The sequence below is a fragment of the Penaeus japonicus genome, unplaced genomic scaffold, assembly GCF_977035675.1.
Source record: "Penaeus japonicus unplaced genomic scaffold, GWHDUDI00000001_assembly GWHDUDI00000010, whole genome shotgun sequence".
Lineage (NCBI taxonomy): Eukaryota > Metazoa > Arthropoda > Malacostraca > Decapoda > Penaeidae > Penaeus > Penaeus japonicus.
The window spans coordinates 2,401,786-2,416,785 of NW_028234412.1; the positions used below are offsets into that span (position 1 = coordinate 2,401,786).

A 15,000-nucleotide genomic window follows, 5' to 3' on the forward strand; every position below is an offset into this window, starting at 1 on the left:
AATATTATCGACGTGTAACCGTTTTTTTTTCAAATATTATCGACGTGTAACCGTTTTTTGTTTGTTTGTTTTTAATATTATCAACGTGTAACCGTCTCTTTTTTTCTTTTTTTCAAATATTATCGACGTTTCTCTTTAATATCATAACCTCATTATCACCTTCCGCTTCCCATGACTCTGATTTACAAACATATACTTACAATTGCATCTCCCCTTCCCTCGCCCTCCCCCCCACCCCACCCCCACCCCTTCTCGTCAAACCGTTACCGACGCTGCCACCAAACCATTATAATAAGCCTCGACAATCCTAAAGGGATTCGCAAAAGACCAATTCATCGTAGCAAAACCAAAAAACGCATATCGAATCCAATGGGCTGTGACGGTCTTGTAGATCCTGCATGCGAGGTCATAGGTCACGGAGGAAGACTCGAAGTGAGACCGAAAAGATCCCGGAATGCTCAAGGACTCTCCGATGCCCCTGTCTGGGTGTCACAGGGTGTGTTGGTAAGGCCAGCACGCACAACGCCTGTAATTAGAACGGAGAGAGAGGAGAGATGAGAGAGAGAGAGAGAGAGAGAGACGTTGATGAGAGCTTGGAGAGAGAGGAGAGATGAGGGAGAGAGAGATTGATAAGAGCGTGAAGAGAGAGAGAAAGAGAAAGAGAGAGAGACGTTGATGAGAGCTTGGAGAGAGAGAGAGAGGAGAGATGAGAGAGAGAGAGAGAGAGAGAGAGACGTTGATGAGAGCTTGGAGAGATGAGAGATGAGAGAGAGAGAGAGAGAAAGAGAGAGAGAGAGAGACGTTGATGAGAGCTTGGAGAGAGAGAGAGAGAGAGAGAGACAGTGATGAGAGTTTGGAGAGAGAGAGAGAGAGAGAGAGAGAGACGTTGTTGAGAGCTTGGAGAAAGAGAGAGTGAGAGAGAGAGAGAGAGAGACTTTGATGAGAGCGTGGAGAGAGAGAGACATTGATGAGAGCTTGGAGAGAGAGAGAGATTGATAAGAGCGTGAAGAGAGAGAGAAAGAGAGAGAAAGATTGATAAGAGCGTGGAGAGAGAGAGAAAGAGAGAGAAAAAGAGAGAGAGACTCAAAAAAAAAAAAAAAAAAAGAAAGCGACGAAAGATTTGACTCTTGCTCTCCATCACCTTGAAGAATGTGTCAACTTCCACGGGTATCGAGCTCGGCAAAGAGAGTCGTTGTTTCGTGGTCGTGTTTAACCTCGTCCACGCCCGCTCGCTCAACCCCACCGTCGTGGTCGTCAAATTTCTTCCCCTCGGCGCTGCTACCCATCAACTGAATTTACTCAATTTGTCTACATCACCCACAACCTCCCCCCATCGACCTCCCCCCCCTCCCCCCCACACACCTCTTCATATCATTCAGCTCCCGACTTTGCGCTTGTGTTAATGCCTACAAGATTTGCATGTTCCTCATCTCAAAAGGGGGGGGGGGGGAAAGGGAACGCAAATTACCTCTGGCACACGAGAATCTTGTGAGCTGTCTTTGAGAGGGAAATAATTTGTCAAAATCTTGGGTTTGTCTTGTCTTTCCATGACGGCAAGGGAGATTTATTCGCCTATTTTTTCCCCCCCTTCATTCTTCTTCTCATTCTCATTCTCTCTCTTTCTCTTTGACTCTCTCTATTTCTCTCTTTCTCTCTCTCTCTCACTCTCACTCACACTCACACTCACACTCACACTCACACTCACACTCACACTCACTCTCACACTCACTCACACACTCACACTCACACCCCCTCACTCGCTCTCACCCTTGCTCTCTCTCTCTCTCACTCTCTCTCACTCACACACTCTCCCATTCTCCTCCTTCCCTTCAAACCCAAGTCTCTCTATCCTCAAAATGCAAGATGACGATTGACTCAAGATGACACTCTAAGCCCGTGACGTTTAAGCCATCAGGGTAATGCTTGGGTAAATAAAGCAAGTGTGTTTTAAATAATTTATTGAAGGGGACCCCAAGCTCTGAAGGATCAATAATGAATGCTGGGGAAAGAGGCGGACAGATGGCAGCACAGAGCGGGGACGCAGCCACACTAGCGCCGTCTCTGCAGTGACGACCGGCGCGCCAACTTACCAAACCTACAAGCATTACCAACCTCTTTTACCTTCTAAAAAAAAAATACTCGTGCACGACGCTCTCCCGGTTGGAAATAAACATTCGACCACATTTGGCGGCTAATAATGATGTTATTATTGGCGGTTTGGTAAGCAACCACAGCTCCCGGACCCTCGTATTTCCATCTGTAACCAGACCCATGAACGAATTCTACTCCATAAAGGGGAACATTCACTGGACGAGGATCTTTATTCCGGCTAGACTGACTTGGTACACTGTAAAGCTCTCCGGGATCAAAATATTACCCTTGTTATGCAATTCATACTGCCAAACTTCAAGTGTTTTTTTTTTTCTCCTTCTTCTAGCACTGTCATTGATGTTATTTGTATTTTGTTTATATTTCAGATGGAGTTGTTATTACGGTAAAAAAAGAGAGAGATTTGTTTTGTTTTTTTAGCAAGGAAGGGTATTGGATGAACAAGGGAATATGCTAACATCTTGTTCATCTTGGTGCTCTGATCACCATCTGCTGTTGAAAGTTATTAAAATAGACATGTCTGTTACGTGTTTTGTAACTGTGTTATCTTAGGAATAAGTCCTCTTTGTCTCCGCCCCTTCTCTCTCTCTCTTTCTGTATTCCCCTCTTATGCTACCCCCTCTCTCTTTCTCTCTCTCTCTCATTTCCTTCTTCCCTTCCTCCCTCCCTTCCTGCCTTCCTCTTTCGCCCCATCTCTTCCTTCTTTCTTTCCTTCCTTTTCCCCCTTTCCCTCTTTCCCTCTTTCCCTCCCGCCCTTTCCCCCTTGCCCATAACCAGTGCAAGTACATCGTCTCAATACAACCCCCATGTAGCTCGCCCAGGTTCTAATGTCTCCCTCTGTATTGCAGGTGTCACACAGGACTCGAGCAGTGCCAATATAAAGTGCACGAAGTAACAGTTAAACGTCGGTAGAGCTGCCAAAATATCTTCACACTACGGACCTACGTGGTGAAGGAGGCAGCCTTGAATGCACTCGGGTCATATTGGGTCAGGAGGTCAAAGGTTTCTCTTTTGTTAATAAGAGATAATCCAGTTTGGGAATAAGAGAGTTAGAGATACAGAAACGGAAGAAAGAATATATACATTACAGAGGATAAAAAAAATTAACACGTTTACCCGAGTCAGGCTCACTTCTTCAGGGTAGATCAATGGAAATCACAAAGAAACGAGAGAGAAGAAAAATGCTAGCAAATTGAAACAGATAAAGGCATAAGAAAAGGCAAACCAGGCTCGAAGATCAGGTCAACCCATCACCAGGATCACCACGGCAGATATGTTAGAGAAGTAGGCCTATAGGTCGAGATCGAAGAGTCGCCAGGCCTACAACTCGGCATATATACGAACCCAAAGGTTTCATGGCAGCCAAAGTTCCCAGATGAAAACACCACCACTGACCTATGACCTCCATTCTTGACCTGATTTGACCGCAGAGTGGCGCAAAAATGCAATCAAAATAGCGCAAGATAGGAAGGCTGCATAGCTGGACTAAGAAGTGTTCGATATACTGTACATGTGATATCCCCTAATCTATATAGTGGAAGAATGACCTCAATTAGAAAATAATTGTTTTCTCAGATAGGAAATGTCTAAATTTGTTTTTTATAATAAACCAATTGGTTGTTAAATCAGTGTGGTGATAGTGAATGCCGCTGAGATGATGCAAGTGTTGAGATGAGCCACTTTGGGATCTCGAGCAGTCCTTTGTCCGCCCGCTTCTCTCCTGCCGGAGGAGGACCTCGGGAAGAGAGGGCTGCCGTTGGCCTCAGAGCGGCTCACCTCTTAACGCAGTTCCCAAGAAGTGGTTCAAGTTTATCCGCTACCTAACCCCTTCTCTAGACGGACTTGCGAATGTTTGATAACCCTAAGGTCCCCATCGTGCCAGAGAGGTCACTTCCCCTCTGTTGACCCCCCCCCCTTCCGGTAACCTTTCTCCAGCCGAGTCCAGCGCCCATGGGCCGCGGCGGCGCTCGAGAAGGGCTTCGAGGTATACACGCTCTCTGGCATATTCTCCTTCCGTCTCAACTTTATCCTGCCGCTTCCAAAGAACACAAGGTATCTGCAAGCGGTCCTTGGAATCCATATCTTACAGCTCTGGTTCTCGGGTCGCCCACCAGCTTCACGGGGGTCACAGGGCGCTTCAGGTCCTCTTGGGTGAACCGGCGAGCTGGTGGAGTCCCCCTGAAGCTGGTGAACCGCCCTTATTTCAGATCCCATAGTAGGAGCATTCTATGGTAGTGGACCCCATGTATGACTCCCCCCAACTGCCCCGAAGCACCACCACTCTTGTTGATTTAAAAAAAAAACAAAAAATATCTTATTCATAATCTGCCATTTTTCTGGTATTTGTATTTTGAGCCCTCTCTCTTCCCTAGACTCTCCTCTCGATCACGCCTTCCTCCGCCACACACTTTTAACAACTACTACGAACTCTCTTGGCCTCTTCTGCCGCAGTAGTTCTAACCCTCGAAGTATTATAACCAACTCTCTCGGAACTACCTTCCTCCCTCTTCCCAGAGAACACCCCTTCCCCCCCTCTTCCCCCCTTCCTGCCTTCCCTTTTGCCAGATGCCAAAGTGTTTGCAAGGACCTCCAGTAGTAGCAGTATTTTTTCTGTGTGGGCAGATGGGGGGGGCAGCTTCGGGTGATAGGAGTGAAAGCCTTTTGGGTACTTTTCTTCACGATGATCCCCTTCCTAATGTCATTCCAACTCCTACATGAATTAGAACTTTCCCAGGTTGAACAGCAATAAGGCATAACAGTTTATCAATACCATTGTAACTTTAGGATTTGTTTTTTGTTCACTTTGCATAATAACAGTTTCGAATATTAGCTCTTTACGATGCATTTCATAATATATTGTTGTTCAACTGTTCCCCAATATACATTCTCCTGTGTTAGTAAGTCAAGTGTGGGTATGATGTTTGAAGACCGTTGCTGGTGATAAAAGGTGCATCCTTGCACTGATGATATTGAGTGATATAAGGCCGAGGGGTTCCCCAGGAGATCCCAAGGGGTTCCCCCAGGAGTTCCTATGGGGTTCCCTAGGAGTTCCGAAGTGTTCCCCAGGAGTTCGTGCAGGAGTCTCCCGGGGTTCCCTAGGGGTTAGTCTTCCCCTTCTGTGACCACTGCTACCACCTGCTTCCACAACCCACCACCATGGCCAAATCCAAAGCCCGCTGCGCAGCCACCCAGTAGAAGAACAAAAAAAAAAATGATAATGATAATAATAATAAAGATAATAATAATAATAAAAACTTGTGCGCAAACGGACGGGGAGGAACAACAAACAAATGAGCAACGAATGATGCAGCTGCCGTGATCAGACTCCGTTTAGTTACGTCAAGCAAGTGGTGATGTTTGTGCCTGAAGCAAATTATACTGAAGCTTTACAAAGAATGTATATATTCGTTATTCTAGTGATTCATTAGTTACTACTAAGAACAATGGCCTGACTGAAGGAGGGAGGAAGGAACGTTAAAGAAAGCAGCTGGCGCGACATATTTTTTTTTTCTCTCTCTCTCTCTTTTTTTGCATTCTGGAAGTAGTAGTGAAAATGGTGGCAGTTATATGTGCTGGTAAACCTCAGCTGTGAGACACCGCGTGCGCAGGGCTGACAGTATGCTCCTCAACATGCTATGCGGGAATTCGTTTTCAAACCGTCTTATTCAAACCTGAACTTCATAACTATAAGATAATAAACCAGCACTGTTCTAAGTGCTGGATAATCCTCGGGTTGTTTCTTTTTGCCACATTTATTGGATGGTTTGAGATACCAATTCGGTGAGGTTGGTACCCCTGTGCGTGAAAATGGCGCAGAATAAAAAAAAAATACATATATATATTAATAAAACACACAAGAACTGAAGAAAACTTACAAAAAAAATGTCAAATCAAAGAAGTCACAATCCTCAAGTATCTTCGTGAGAATGAGATGCAAATTCCACAAGACATCGTGAGGTAAACTGCAAGTACTCAGTCCTGGATCATAACAATGATTTCTGGCGGTACTTTATAAGGGGGAAGACTGATGACAACGTGGTTTCGAGGCGAGTAGTGATAGGTTTACGATGGACGTCCAGATACGAAACAGGATGGCTTAGTGAAAAAGGCTATGAAAATATATAAATATATATATATATAATAGATAACGTTGCAATGCTTCAGGGCCTAAAAGGCAGGAGAGTGCAAAATGATAACGGATAAAATGAAGGAAGTGTTATGTATATTACTAAAGTGGAGATCGAAGCATGGAGGAATTATATAGAGTTATATATGTATAGATAAATATATAACTATCAAGAAAGGTACATTGTCAAGACTGATCAGGAAGACGCTAGCAGAGATATGGATACACGAAAAGTATTGAAAATAAAAGGGGCAGATAAAAGGAAAATAAAAAAGAAATGAGTATAAAATGAAGAAAAAAAAATACAGAGCAAGAAAACAATCATTGGCAAGTCCCACACACACGAAAAAAAAGATAATAATAATAATACTAATACAGATAAACCAAAATACGAAATAAACACTTACCAGAGTAGCAGAAATGGGTGTAGTTTCCGTCAAAGGCACGAATCGTACGTGAGAGCCTCATCCCCTCTCCGGTTTAAGATGTGCCGCCCTATCACTCAGGGAGGATGCTACTATCATTAAAAAAAAAAAAGTAATAATAATAATAATAATAAAACATCGGATTTTTAAATTTCAGGAGGTTCCCTTTTTTTGGAAATTGTTCTCAAGGCGCCCCTCGCCCACTTCCCTTTCTCCCCTTCTCTTTCTCGGCCTTGGGGACGAAACCTCTTGAGATGGTTGAAATTGGTGAAGATTTAATCCCAAAGCCCCTTCGGTGCATCGTAAGAACTCTCGAAGATTATGTTAGGTTTCATTTTTTGAAAGTAGACATTTTTAACCCTTTGGAACGAAGAAGCTTTGTAAGATATCCAACCTCATGTAATTCAATCGATTTTTCAATCTTTGGTACTTCCTACCGATGTAAGCTTGGCAGTCTTTCCTTTTTTTCCGATTTTTGGATAGAAAACTTGATATTAGTGAGTGGGAAAAATACCTCTGCTTGGTTTATAAACGAACATGCTCTAGAAACTAGCCTATCGTGAAAAATAAACCCAAGTCTATAATCTTCCAGTGTTCTTACGTTGGCAAAGCACAAGCCCTAAGTCCATTTTGTGCGCACAGTTCGAAGACAGGATGCTTATGGAGGGCACCTGACGCAGGCAGATGGAAAGGACGCCGTATGGAATCGAGTAAGAATAGCAGAAGTTTGAATCTACAGTAAAGAGGAAAACAGACCAGTAGTGAAATTCAAATACAAGTGAAAAGGAAATAAATATTACCAATAATAATAATAATGTTCAAGTATTTAGCTTGTCAGACTTAAATGATATTTAAAGTACACATAATTAAACTGCCCATTCATCACTTAACCTGCATAGACAATTCAGGAGGTATCAGCTACCGAGGTGTACGAAATAATAAAAAAAGACACGTTTTGTGTTCATATCACAACCTTTCACCCCTTTGCCTTTGCATCGTTTATAGCCATATTTCCTAAGTGATGATGTTGGATTGTCTAAACATATCGTTCATTCAAAATATGAAGCCTTGTCCTTTGTGTGAATCATCCTCACTTATTACATTTTGAAGTTTGTGTCCTCTTTCATCATTCTTGTTTGTGCTGCTTCTTCTTCAGTCATAACTTCAGCCAGACATCTACAGTGTAAATAATAATGGTTTAAGTAAGTGGATGACTGTACCCGGTGCTAAATTTCCTTTACAGTCAAGGAAGAGGAAATAAATACAAAAATATGATGATGAGTAAAAAATTGCAAAAAAAATGAGGTTTAGGTCACTTGTGTCCCATGTTATCTGCAGGTACTGTAGTGCAAAACAGAAATCCAGCCTAGGTCATCCAAGAGAAATGTTAGATCAGGTCAGGCAATTTGTAGAACAAATCTTAGAAAAAACTTGTATGTATAGATAGGAAAGGCGAAGAAAAAAACAAGAAACGGAAGAAAGAAAGAAAAAAACATGCTAAAGAGAAGTTGGAAGCCAAAGAGACCGGTTATTCCAAAGGTGTTGTGTATTCATTGCTGGATAAGGGTGAGTCTCGGGCAAGAAAGGCACTTGAGGTTCTAAATGATTTTCTTAAATTATAACTGACTACCTCCCTCTGTATTGTACATGTAAGACAGTAGAAACTACAGCTAGTTATCTTCACTTGCCAAGCTCATACTAGTGTACAGGTGACAAGAAAAAAAACAAACAAATATTGATAACACGAAATAAAAATAGACCATTAGAAAAACCAATGTAAAACATCCACGAATCTTCCTCCACTCTGCTTCAGCCAAATTGAGGAAAAAAAACTGTGAACTATCATCACAGACATGCTAGAAAAGTTCATGAGAAAAGTCATAGTAGGAAGAAAGATTATGGAGAAGGACTGCATAGGACCTAGGCAAATATCGCAAATATTTCCCCGACTAGTTTGTAGGTGATGGTTATCATGCCTATGAATAAATGAGGCTAGTTTAGAGTGATAGAATACCAAGTGAGTAATTACCCAAATTGATCAGCATTATGATAATTTAAATAGGATGATGAAATTTGTGACAGTTCGCCTCTCCAAGATCTGATAAAGTGCATTGCTTCATTATAATTGAAGAAATGCAGTCATGTTTTTATATGTTTCTTTCTAAAGGCCTGTATATATTCTGTAAATAATTGACTGATTGTTTGTTTTACATTAAGCCTGTTTATTGTTGACGGTTTGAGAATCTTAGATAATTATTTTCTCTTGTTGCTGCATGAGAACTTTGAACAACTCTTAACCCATCAGGTTTTGTAGGTGTGGCCTCTTCCTCGTACTGCTTGTGATTGGCTTACTGGGAGAAGGCCCCACCAATCAGAACTTAGAGTGGGCTGCCCGTCCCAAGGTGTCCAAATGCAGTCTCAAGTTTCCTAATCAACTCTCCCCTTCTTGAGCACTATGAAGTAGGCACCAACAAGAGGGGCGGGCAACCCAACCATTTGCTTCATACTTTATCTAGGAAGAACCTCTAGAGCATTATTTGCTTGCTAGATTACAAAAAATATTGGAATAAATGACCACTAAACATTTCAGACGGCCGTAGTTCCTCAAAATGCTGTAACCTCTTCAGCTATTTATGACTCAGCTTAATCTAGAGAGACAATGTAGTTGATCCAAGACTGGGGTAGTTCACTGTGGAGTGATCAGTTATTTTGATCCTCAGATGGTATTTCAATAAGGCTAATTTTCTGTGTTGTGAATATGAAAATCAGCTTTATAGGAGTGCCATGCAAGGCTCAAAGTCGCTGGTCAGGTCACAAATCTTGTTGGTAGATTCTTCTGTTGCATCATACATCAAACCAGTTTTTGGTACTTTGTCTTGATATGTGACGAGATCAGTCATTATGAGCCTTAAGTGGGATCTCCAATGAGGTTCATTTTCCTAAAGGACAACACATGAGAAGGTGATCCCTTTGCGAAAGTGCCGCCTGATGCTCCATAACGCAGGTCGCGTCACTAAAAGTGCAGCGGTAAAACTTCTTCACTTGAGTCTTTCTCTCCATTGTCTCTTTACATAATAAGGTGCCATGTACTCCCAAGTTTATCTTACTGGCTCCCTCTTCCCCCCCCCCTCTTTATTATATTGTATCTATGTTACTTTGCTTCAAACAGTTTTCTTTGTCCACTCAAGGAAAGAAAATATTGTTAGCAAACTGCAGCTACCAATGACTATGCCAACTCTTTCCATTCTTTTCAGAATTATTCGTAGTGGTATAGGGTTTCAAATTATTGAGACTTTCTCCATTTAACTTTATGATGACTGCCTGTTAATGTATATAATACAAATAAAAGTTGTTGGTTAAATAATGTAACAACAATTCATCGTCATCCATTCCAAATCAAAATGAAGGCAGATGAGCTGTAATTAAGAGATACTAGGCAACCTAATTCCAGGTATTAATGATTAGGCTCTCCCTTTTCCGTATTTATCCCTCCTTCCCCTCGATTGCCTGAGTGACGGGAGAGAGACAGCAGCAACCCACACGCAACACCGAGACCCGAGTTTCAAGAGTGTAGCCGGAGAAACTCGTCCTCCCTAAGAAAATGGAGAGGGGGTTCCTTGTGCTGTCTGTCTGTCTCCCGGCTCTCGTATCTGCTTCACAATCGGAGACATCAATGGGTTCCCAGAGTCGCATTAAAAAAAAAAAAAGAAAAAAAAGATAAACAGTTTAAGGGGAAGACAGGAAGCAAGTGTGGCACCACTTTGGTCCCACTGAATCCTGCTTTCTCCTCCCAATGATTGTGTACCGACCATTGCATGTCTCTCTATTAATATGGTAAATAAGAGAACCTCACCTGTTATGGATATTTCATTTTAGCATGTTTCTTTATATGGAATCACCTCTTTATAATAGCATATATAAGGAATTGAGGTATTTAAATTCATTAAAAAATAAATAATAATAATTATAATAATATAATAATAATAATAATAAACTTAAACCTCATTAAACATTTAGGTCAAACATTCTGCTAAAATATCACCTGGGAACTGATTATTTACTAAATCAAGTCAGTACTTATACGGTATTTACTCAAATTTGTTCCATTTTGTTTATTTTCTTGGGGCACATTACTGGACCATTGTGCTTCAATTGCTTTCATGTTTGTATCCACTAGAGCATGAGGGCCGCGTGCAACTTTTCTTGCTGCTGCAACATCCATCAAGGCTGAATTTCTGGCATCTTTTTCCTTTTTTTTTTTTTTTTTTTTTTAACTTTTTTTTTATAAACTCTCTCTCAAGGCGTAGAATATCAACCTTAATTCAGGATCGCGGCTTGAACGGCGCTGGCCCTAAAGCTTTGTCAATAATCAGTGGCATATTCAGGTGTCTTGAGGTTAATTATTTTGGATGGCTTTAAAGCATTCTATTAGTTGTAATCATAAAGACAGACGTTAATAAACATGCACAGATCGAGTCATTAGTTAAGGGAGGGGAATTAAGTATTCATTTTGAAAACGAGTAAATTGCGAGCAAAATTAACAAGAAAGACGAAATGTAATCCTAAAATGGTTTTAAAATTTCAATTGATCCGCTTCAAATTCCGTGAAATAATATGCCAGGATTTGCCACTCAGAGATAAAGACAACACAAACAATATAATAAAAAAAAAAAAATATATGAATTAATACAAATAAATATCTTAAGCGCATCCCATTCAGCCATTTCAGCCATTAAACCTGTGCCTTCTATCCAAAGCTTCCACGGAACGATTCAGCGGCTGAGCTCTCAAACAGCGCCCGAGAGAAGGCAAAACGTTAAGCAATCAGTCATCACGGTTCTTTCTTCACACTGTAATATCCAAATCAGCCTACAGATCTCGACCGCTCAAGCCCTTTTGCTGTCTCTCGGGTGGTGTCTGAGGGATTCCAGCCGTGAGCCTTGTTCAACATGTCCATGAACACATTTTTAGCCTTCCGGAATCTACAGCTTATTAAACAATATGCATGCAAAAAGTAAAAAAACTTAATGATAAAATATTTTAGAAAATACCCTTCAAAAAAAATCCTTAAAAAAAATACAAAGAAAAGAAAACTTAAAAAAAAAAAAAAAAAAAATCAAATACATAAAAGGAGCCTCTATATGGGCCAAGACTTTCTCTTTGGACATGTTGAACCTGGCCCTGACTTTCGTCAACGTTCCACTAACCCTGTGTGATGGGAGAGCAGAGCTGCAACTCTATAGGTGACGAGGTATGCGAGAGTACAAGCCCGGGTTGCTGCGTCAGGTACGCGCATTGCCTGCGACTGGGGTGGATGCCTGTACCTGACGCGCCCCCCGGACTTCAACATCATTCAGCCCCGTCACATCATTTGTTTTGCTAGATTAAATATGGCTGTTAAGTCTATGTTTACAGTCTTTGCCTTCAGGTTATGAGATTTTCAGGTGACGTTCTCTGTATTGAAGAAAAGTACTAGGTATTTAACATTTCTTCCTTGCTATTAAGGTCCATTGTTGTATAAGATTATGAAAAGATTTGGACCTTGGTAGCTGCAGGATGGACTGGATTCATTGAATCCCCTCATTATTTTGATCTTGTATCAAAGTGTGTGCTTTTTCATGCCAATAAACTAAGAAACCAGTTAAGATTTTGTTTATGTAAGCATCCTTAATGACAAACAAAATGGAACTAAAAGTTGATAATACAATTCAATCCTTTATTATATCCATGTGTGATTTAGACAGAGTTTTATAGGCTGTAAGAATCATTATAAACTTCTTTGTCTACAGCCAATAGCAAAAAGTGACAGAATAGGAAGCAAGGATAATTTTGTACAAAGATGACAACTTGACTTTTATATTTCAGACAATGCCAAAAAATTAAATGTTTGGTTCAGAGCATATTTGCTCTTGGCAACACTCATTTCATATATATACACTTTCCTTTCTGATTAAGACGAAGTGGTCATAATTGTCACTTAAATGTATCAAGCAGATATAAAGAGATCATTTCTGTGATTAATATTTCTATTCCTATTCTAAAATAAAAATTACTCCTATCACTAACAGAGAGAAAAAAAGAGACAGAGAAAATCAAGCATCTAAGCATAATAAAAAGACATGTGTGACTAAGGCCAATGTCACCTCCTATATGAAATTTTTTAAAAGTTGAAAGAAAAAAAGAAAGAAAATCCTCCTCTTCTTTCTTTGTGAAAATTCCAAATTACAAACCAGCCATTCATGAAAACACACTCATACAGCCATTCTTTACAAGTAATAAAATATAGTATTGAAGAAGATACATTGTAAAATACAAGCTATATACACATTGGAATCATTCCCTACTCATTTCTTCTTTGATGAAATGTGCTGTTAAACTTTCTACTTTAATCTAAAAGTATAAATAAAACAGTCCCAAAACCCTCAGCAGAAAGATGTTAATGAATTATTTAAGAAGTCTCTTGGCTTTTCTTAACAAAAATATATATATAAATATATGGTAGGCATTCACAATCTATTTGTTACATCTACAGAATCTCTAAATCAAATTACTTCATTTAGTGAAAGCTAACATCAATTTTATTGCAAACAGTTGTAATGGTACAGCTACTGAACCTATACAGAGTCTGTTATTAGAGTATCTACAATTAATACAGGAAGAACACTAGATATGTAAAATACAAAAATTAAGAAAAAGATGAAAATAATGAATGTCTTTAAGACATCCCTCTTAACCGAACTAATCGCCTTTATTCAATAAGGGTCTGCACATAATTAAGAAAACTAACAACAGCGATAATCCACTCACACACGCAAACAGACAATCTTCACCAACACATACAGCTTTATTTCCTGATCTGCTTCGTAGCCGTTCCAATGTGGCACTGGTTGACCTTGGTTGCAAAGCGGAGAGAGTTCAAGGTCTCGCCGAAGCACATTTCCAAGGGGGACACATTGACAAACATGAGTGTCTTGGAGTTGCCACCAAGGGAATTTTGCAGAAGGTGAGTCAGCTTGGAGTTGCGGTACGGGATGTGACTTTGCTGTAAAGTGGGAAAGATTTCATAAGAATGTAGAGAGAATATTTATCTTGGTAAACATGGCTGCGTAAATGCTATGGATCATTGCATACACATATTTAATCCATTGATGCAGAGAGTGCAGTGCACTGTCTGCTATTTCTTTACACGCAGATGGCTTATCACCAGGGAGTCAATTACTAGGGCTATCTAACCTCAACTCTTTACTCCATTCCCTGAATTCAAGGTGACGTCGGGTAGGCCCTAGTAATTGACTCCTGGGTGACTAAGTGCATGTGGACAGTGCATGTTTAAGGCACCATTGGGTTAATTCTTAAGAAGTCAAAACAATTTCAAGCAGTCATGTAATTTTGAAATTTGAACAATGAAGTTTAAAGTTTATTTGAGTGACTAAAAGTTACAGAACACACCAGGATTGGCAAGATTTTAAAAATATCTATGCCTTTAGATGATAACATGGTCTTTGGGTCCCATGATGATGTGACTTGACTTACCTTCTGACCAAGTGCCATAATGACATTGCCGAGATTGGACAGAGATTTGTTGATGTTCTGTGTCTCAGTCAGTCTTGCTCCTTCCGAACCAGACTCCTTCAGTCTCTCAGATCCAGCCAAGTCAACCAGATTCAAGTTACCTGTTGAGTATTTATGCATTGAGTCAAATGTAAAGCAATACAAGAATATGGTATTCATTAGAAAATACTGTATCAGGCTACTAACTTTACTGTTTGCCCTCAAAGTGTACAAATTATTCTTTAAATATTTTTTACATGCATAATTCATGTACCAGTATGTATGTACTTCACCCATACTTCTTAAAAGTCAAATTGTGCATTAGTTAAAATTCTCAACCATCAGCAAGCAAGCAAGCAAAAAAAAAAAAAAGTCCTGTTTTGCTGAGCTCCTAAATGCACTATATTACTTTTGACACTAAAAAAGACTTGTATAAACATGCAAAAACTCTACACAATTAGCAGACTTATTCACATTTTTTTTATTCTTGAATATAAATCTAATAATGACAATAGAGAAAAAAATAGGTTAGATCAACTCTTACAGAAATTGCACAAAAATTGCACAAAATTCTGCACAAAATTTGCTCCCTCCCAAGCAACGATCTAATTCCACAAATTCATGACACTCAGTTTCCCAATTTCAGACATGGCTTACCTTCACAACACTCCAGTGTTTTACTATTGTGCCCTGTGAGTTTGAGCCGGAAGACCGAGTGGGACCGGGAGGACCTCTCGTTCATGTTCGTTGCGGCAACGGCTCTCTGTTGCTGGGCAAGCGTCAGGAGGT

At 40.3% G+C, this 15,000-nt stretch overlaps 2 protein-coding genes across 7 annotated transcripts in view; one reads left to right on the plus strand and one right to left on the minus strand.

Annotated features, from left to right (window-relative positions):
* Nucleotides 1-12,305, plus strand: part of LOC122263457 (Potassium voltage-gated channel protein Shaker) — a 48,993-nt gene extending 36,688 nt beyond the window's left edge. Inside the window, exon 5 of the mRNA XM_086540440.1 lies at nucleotides 2,958-12,305. The gene's annotated coding sequence lies outside the window, so the exon portion shown is untranslated. The remainder of the gene's footprint in view (nucleotides 1-2,957) is intronic.
* Nucleotides 12,306-12,362: 57 nt separating this feature from the next.
* LOC122263434 (carboxy-terminal kinesin 2) overlaps nucleotides 12,363-15,000 on the minus strand; it is a 20,385-nt gene continuing 17,747 nt past the window's right edge. For all 6 annotated transcript variants that reach the window (XM_043031858.2, XM_043031844.2, XM_086540438.1 and 3 more), the window contains 3 exons: nucleotides 14,869-15,000; nucleotides 14,194-14,333; nucleotides 12,363-13,702 (listed from right to left, as the gene is read on the minus strand). The exon at nucleotides 14,869-15,000 is cut by the window's right edge and continues 34 nt beyond it. In XM_043031858.2, coding sequence (XP_042887792.2) covers nucleotides 13,505-13,702; nucleotides 14,194-14,333; nucleotides 14,869-15,000 — 470 coding nt within the window. In that variant the 3' untranslated portion in view covers nucleotides 12,363-13,504. The remainder of the gene's footprint in view (nucleotides 13,703-14,193; nucleotides 14,334-14,868) is intronic.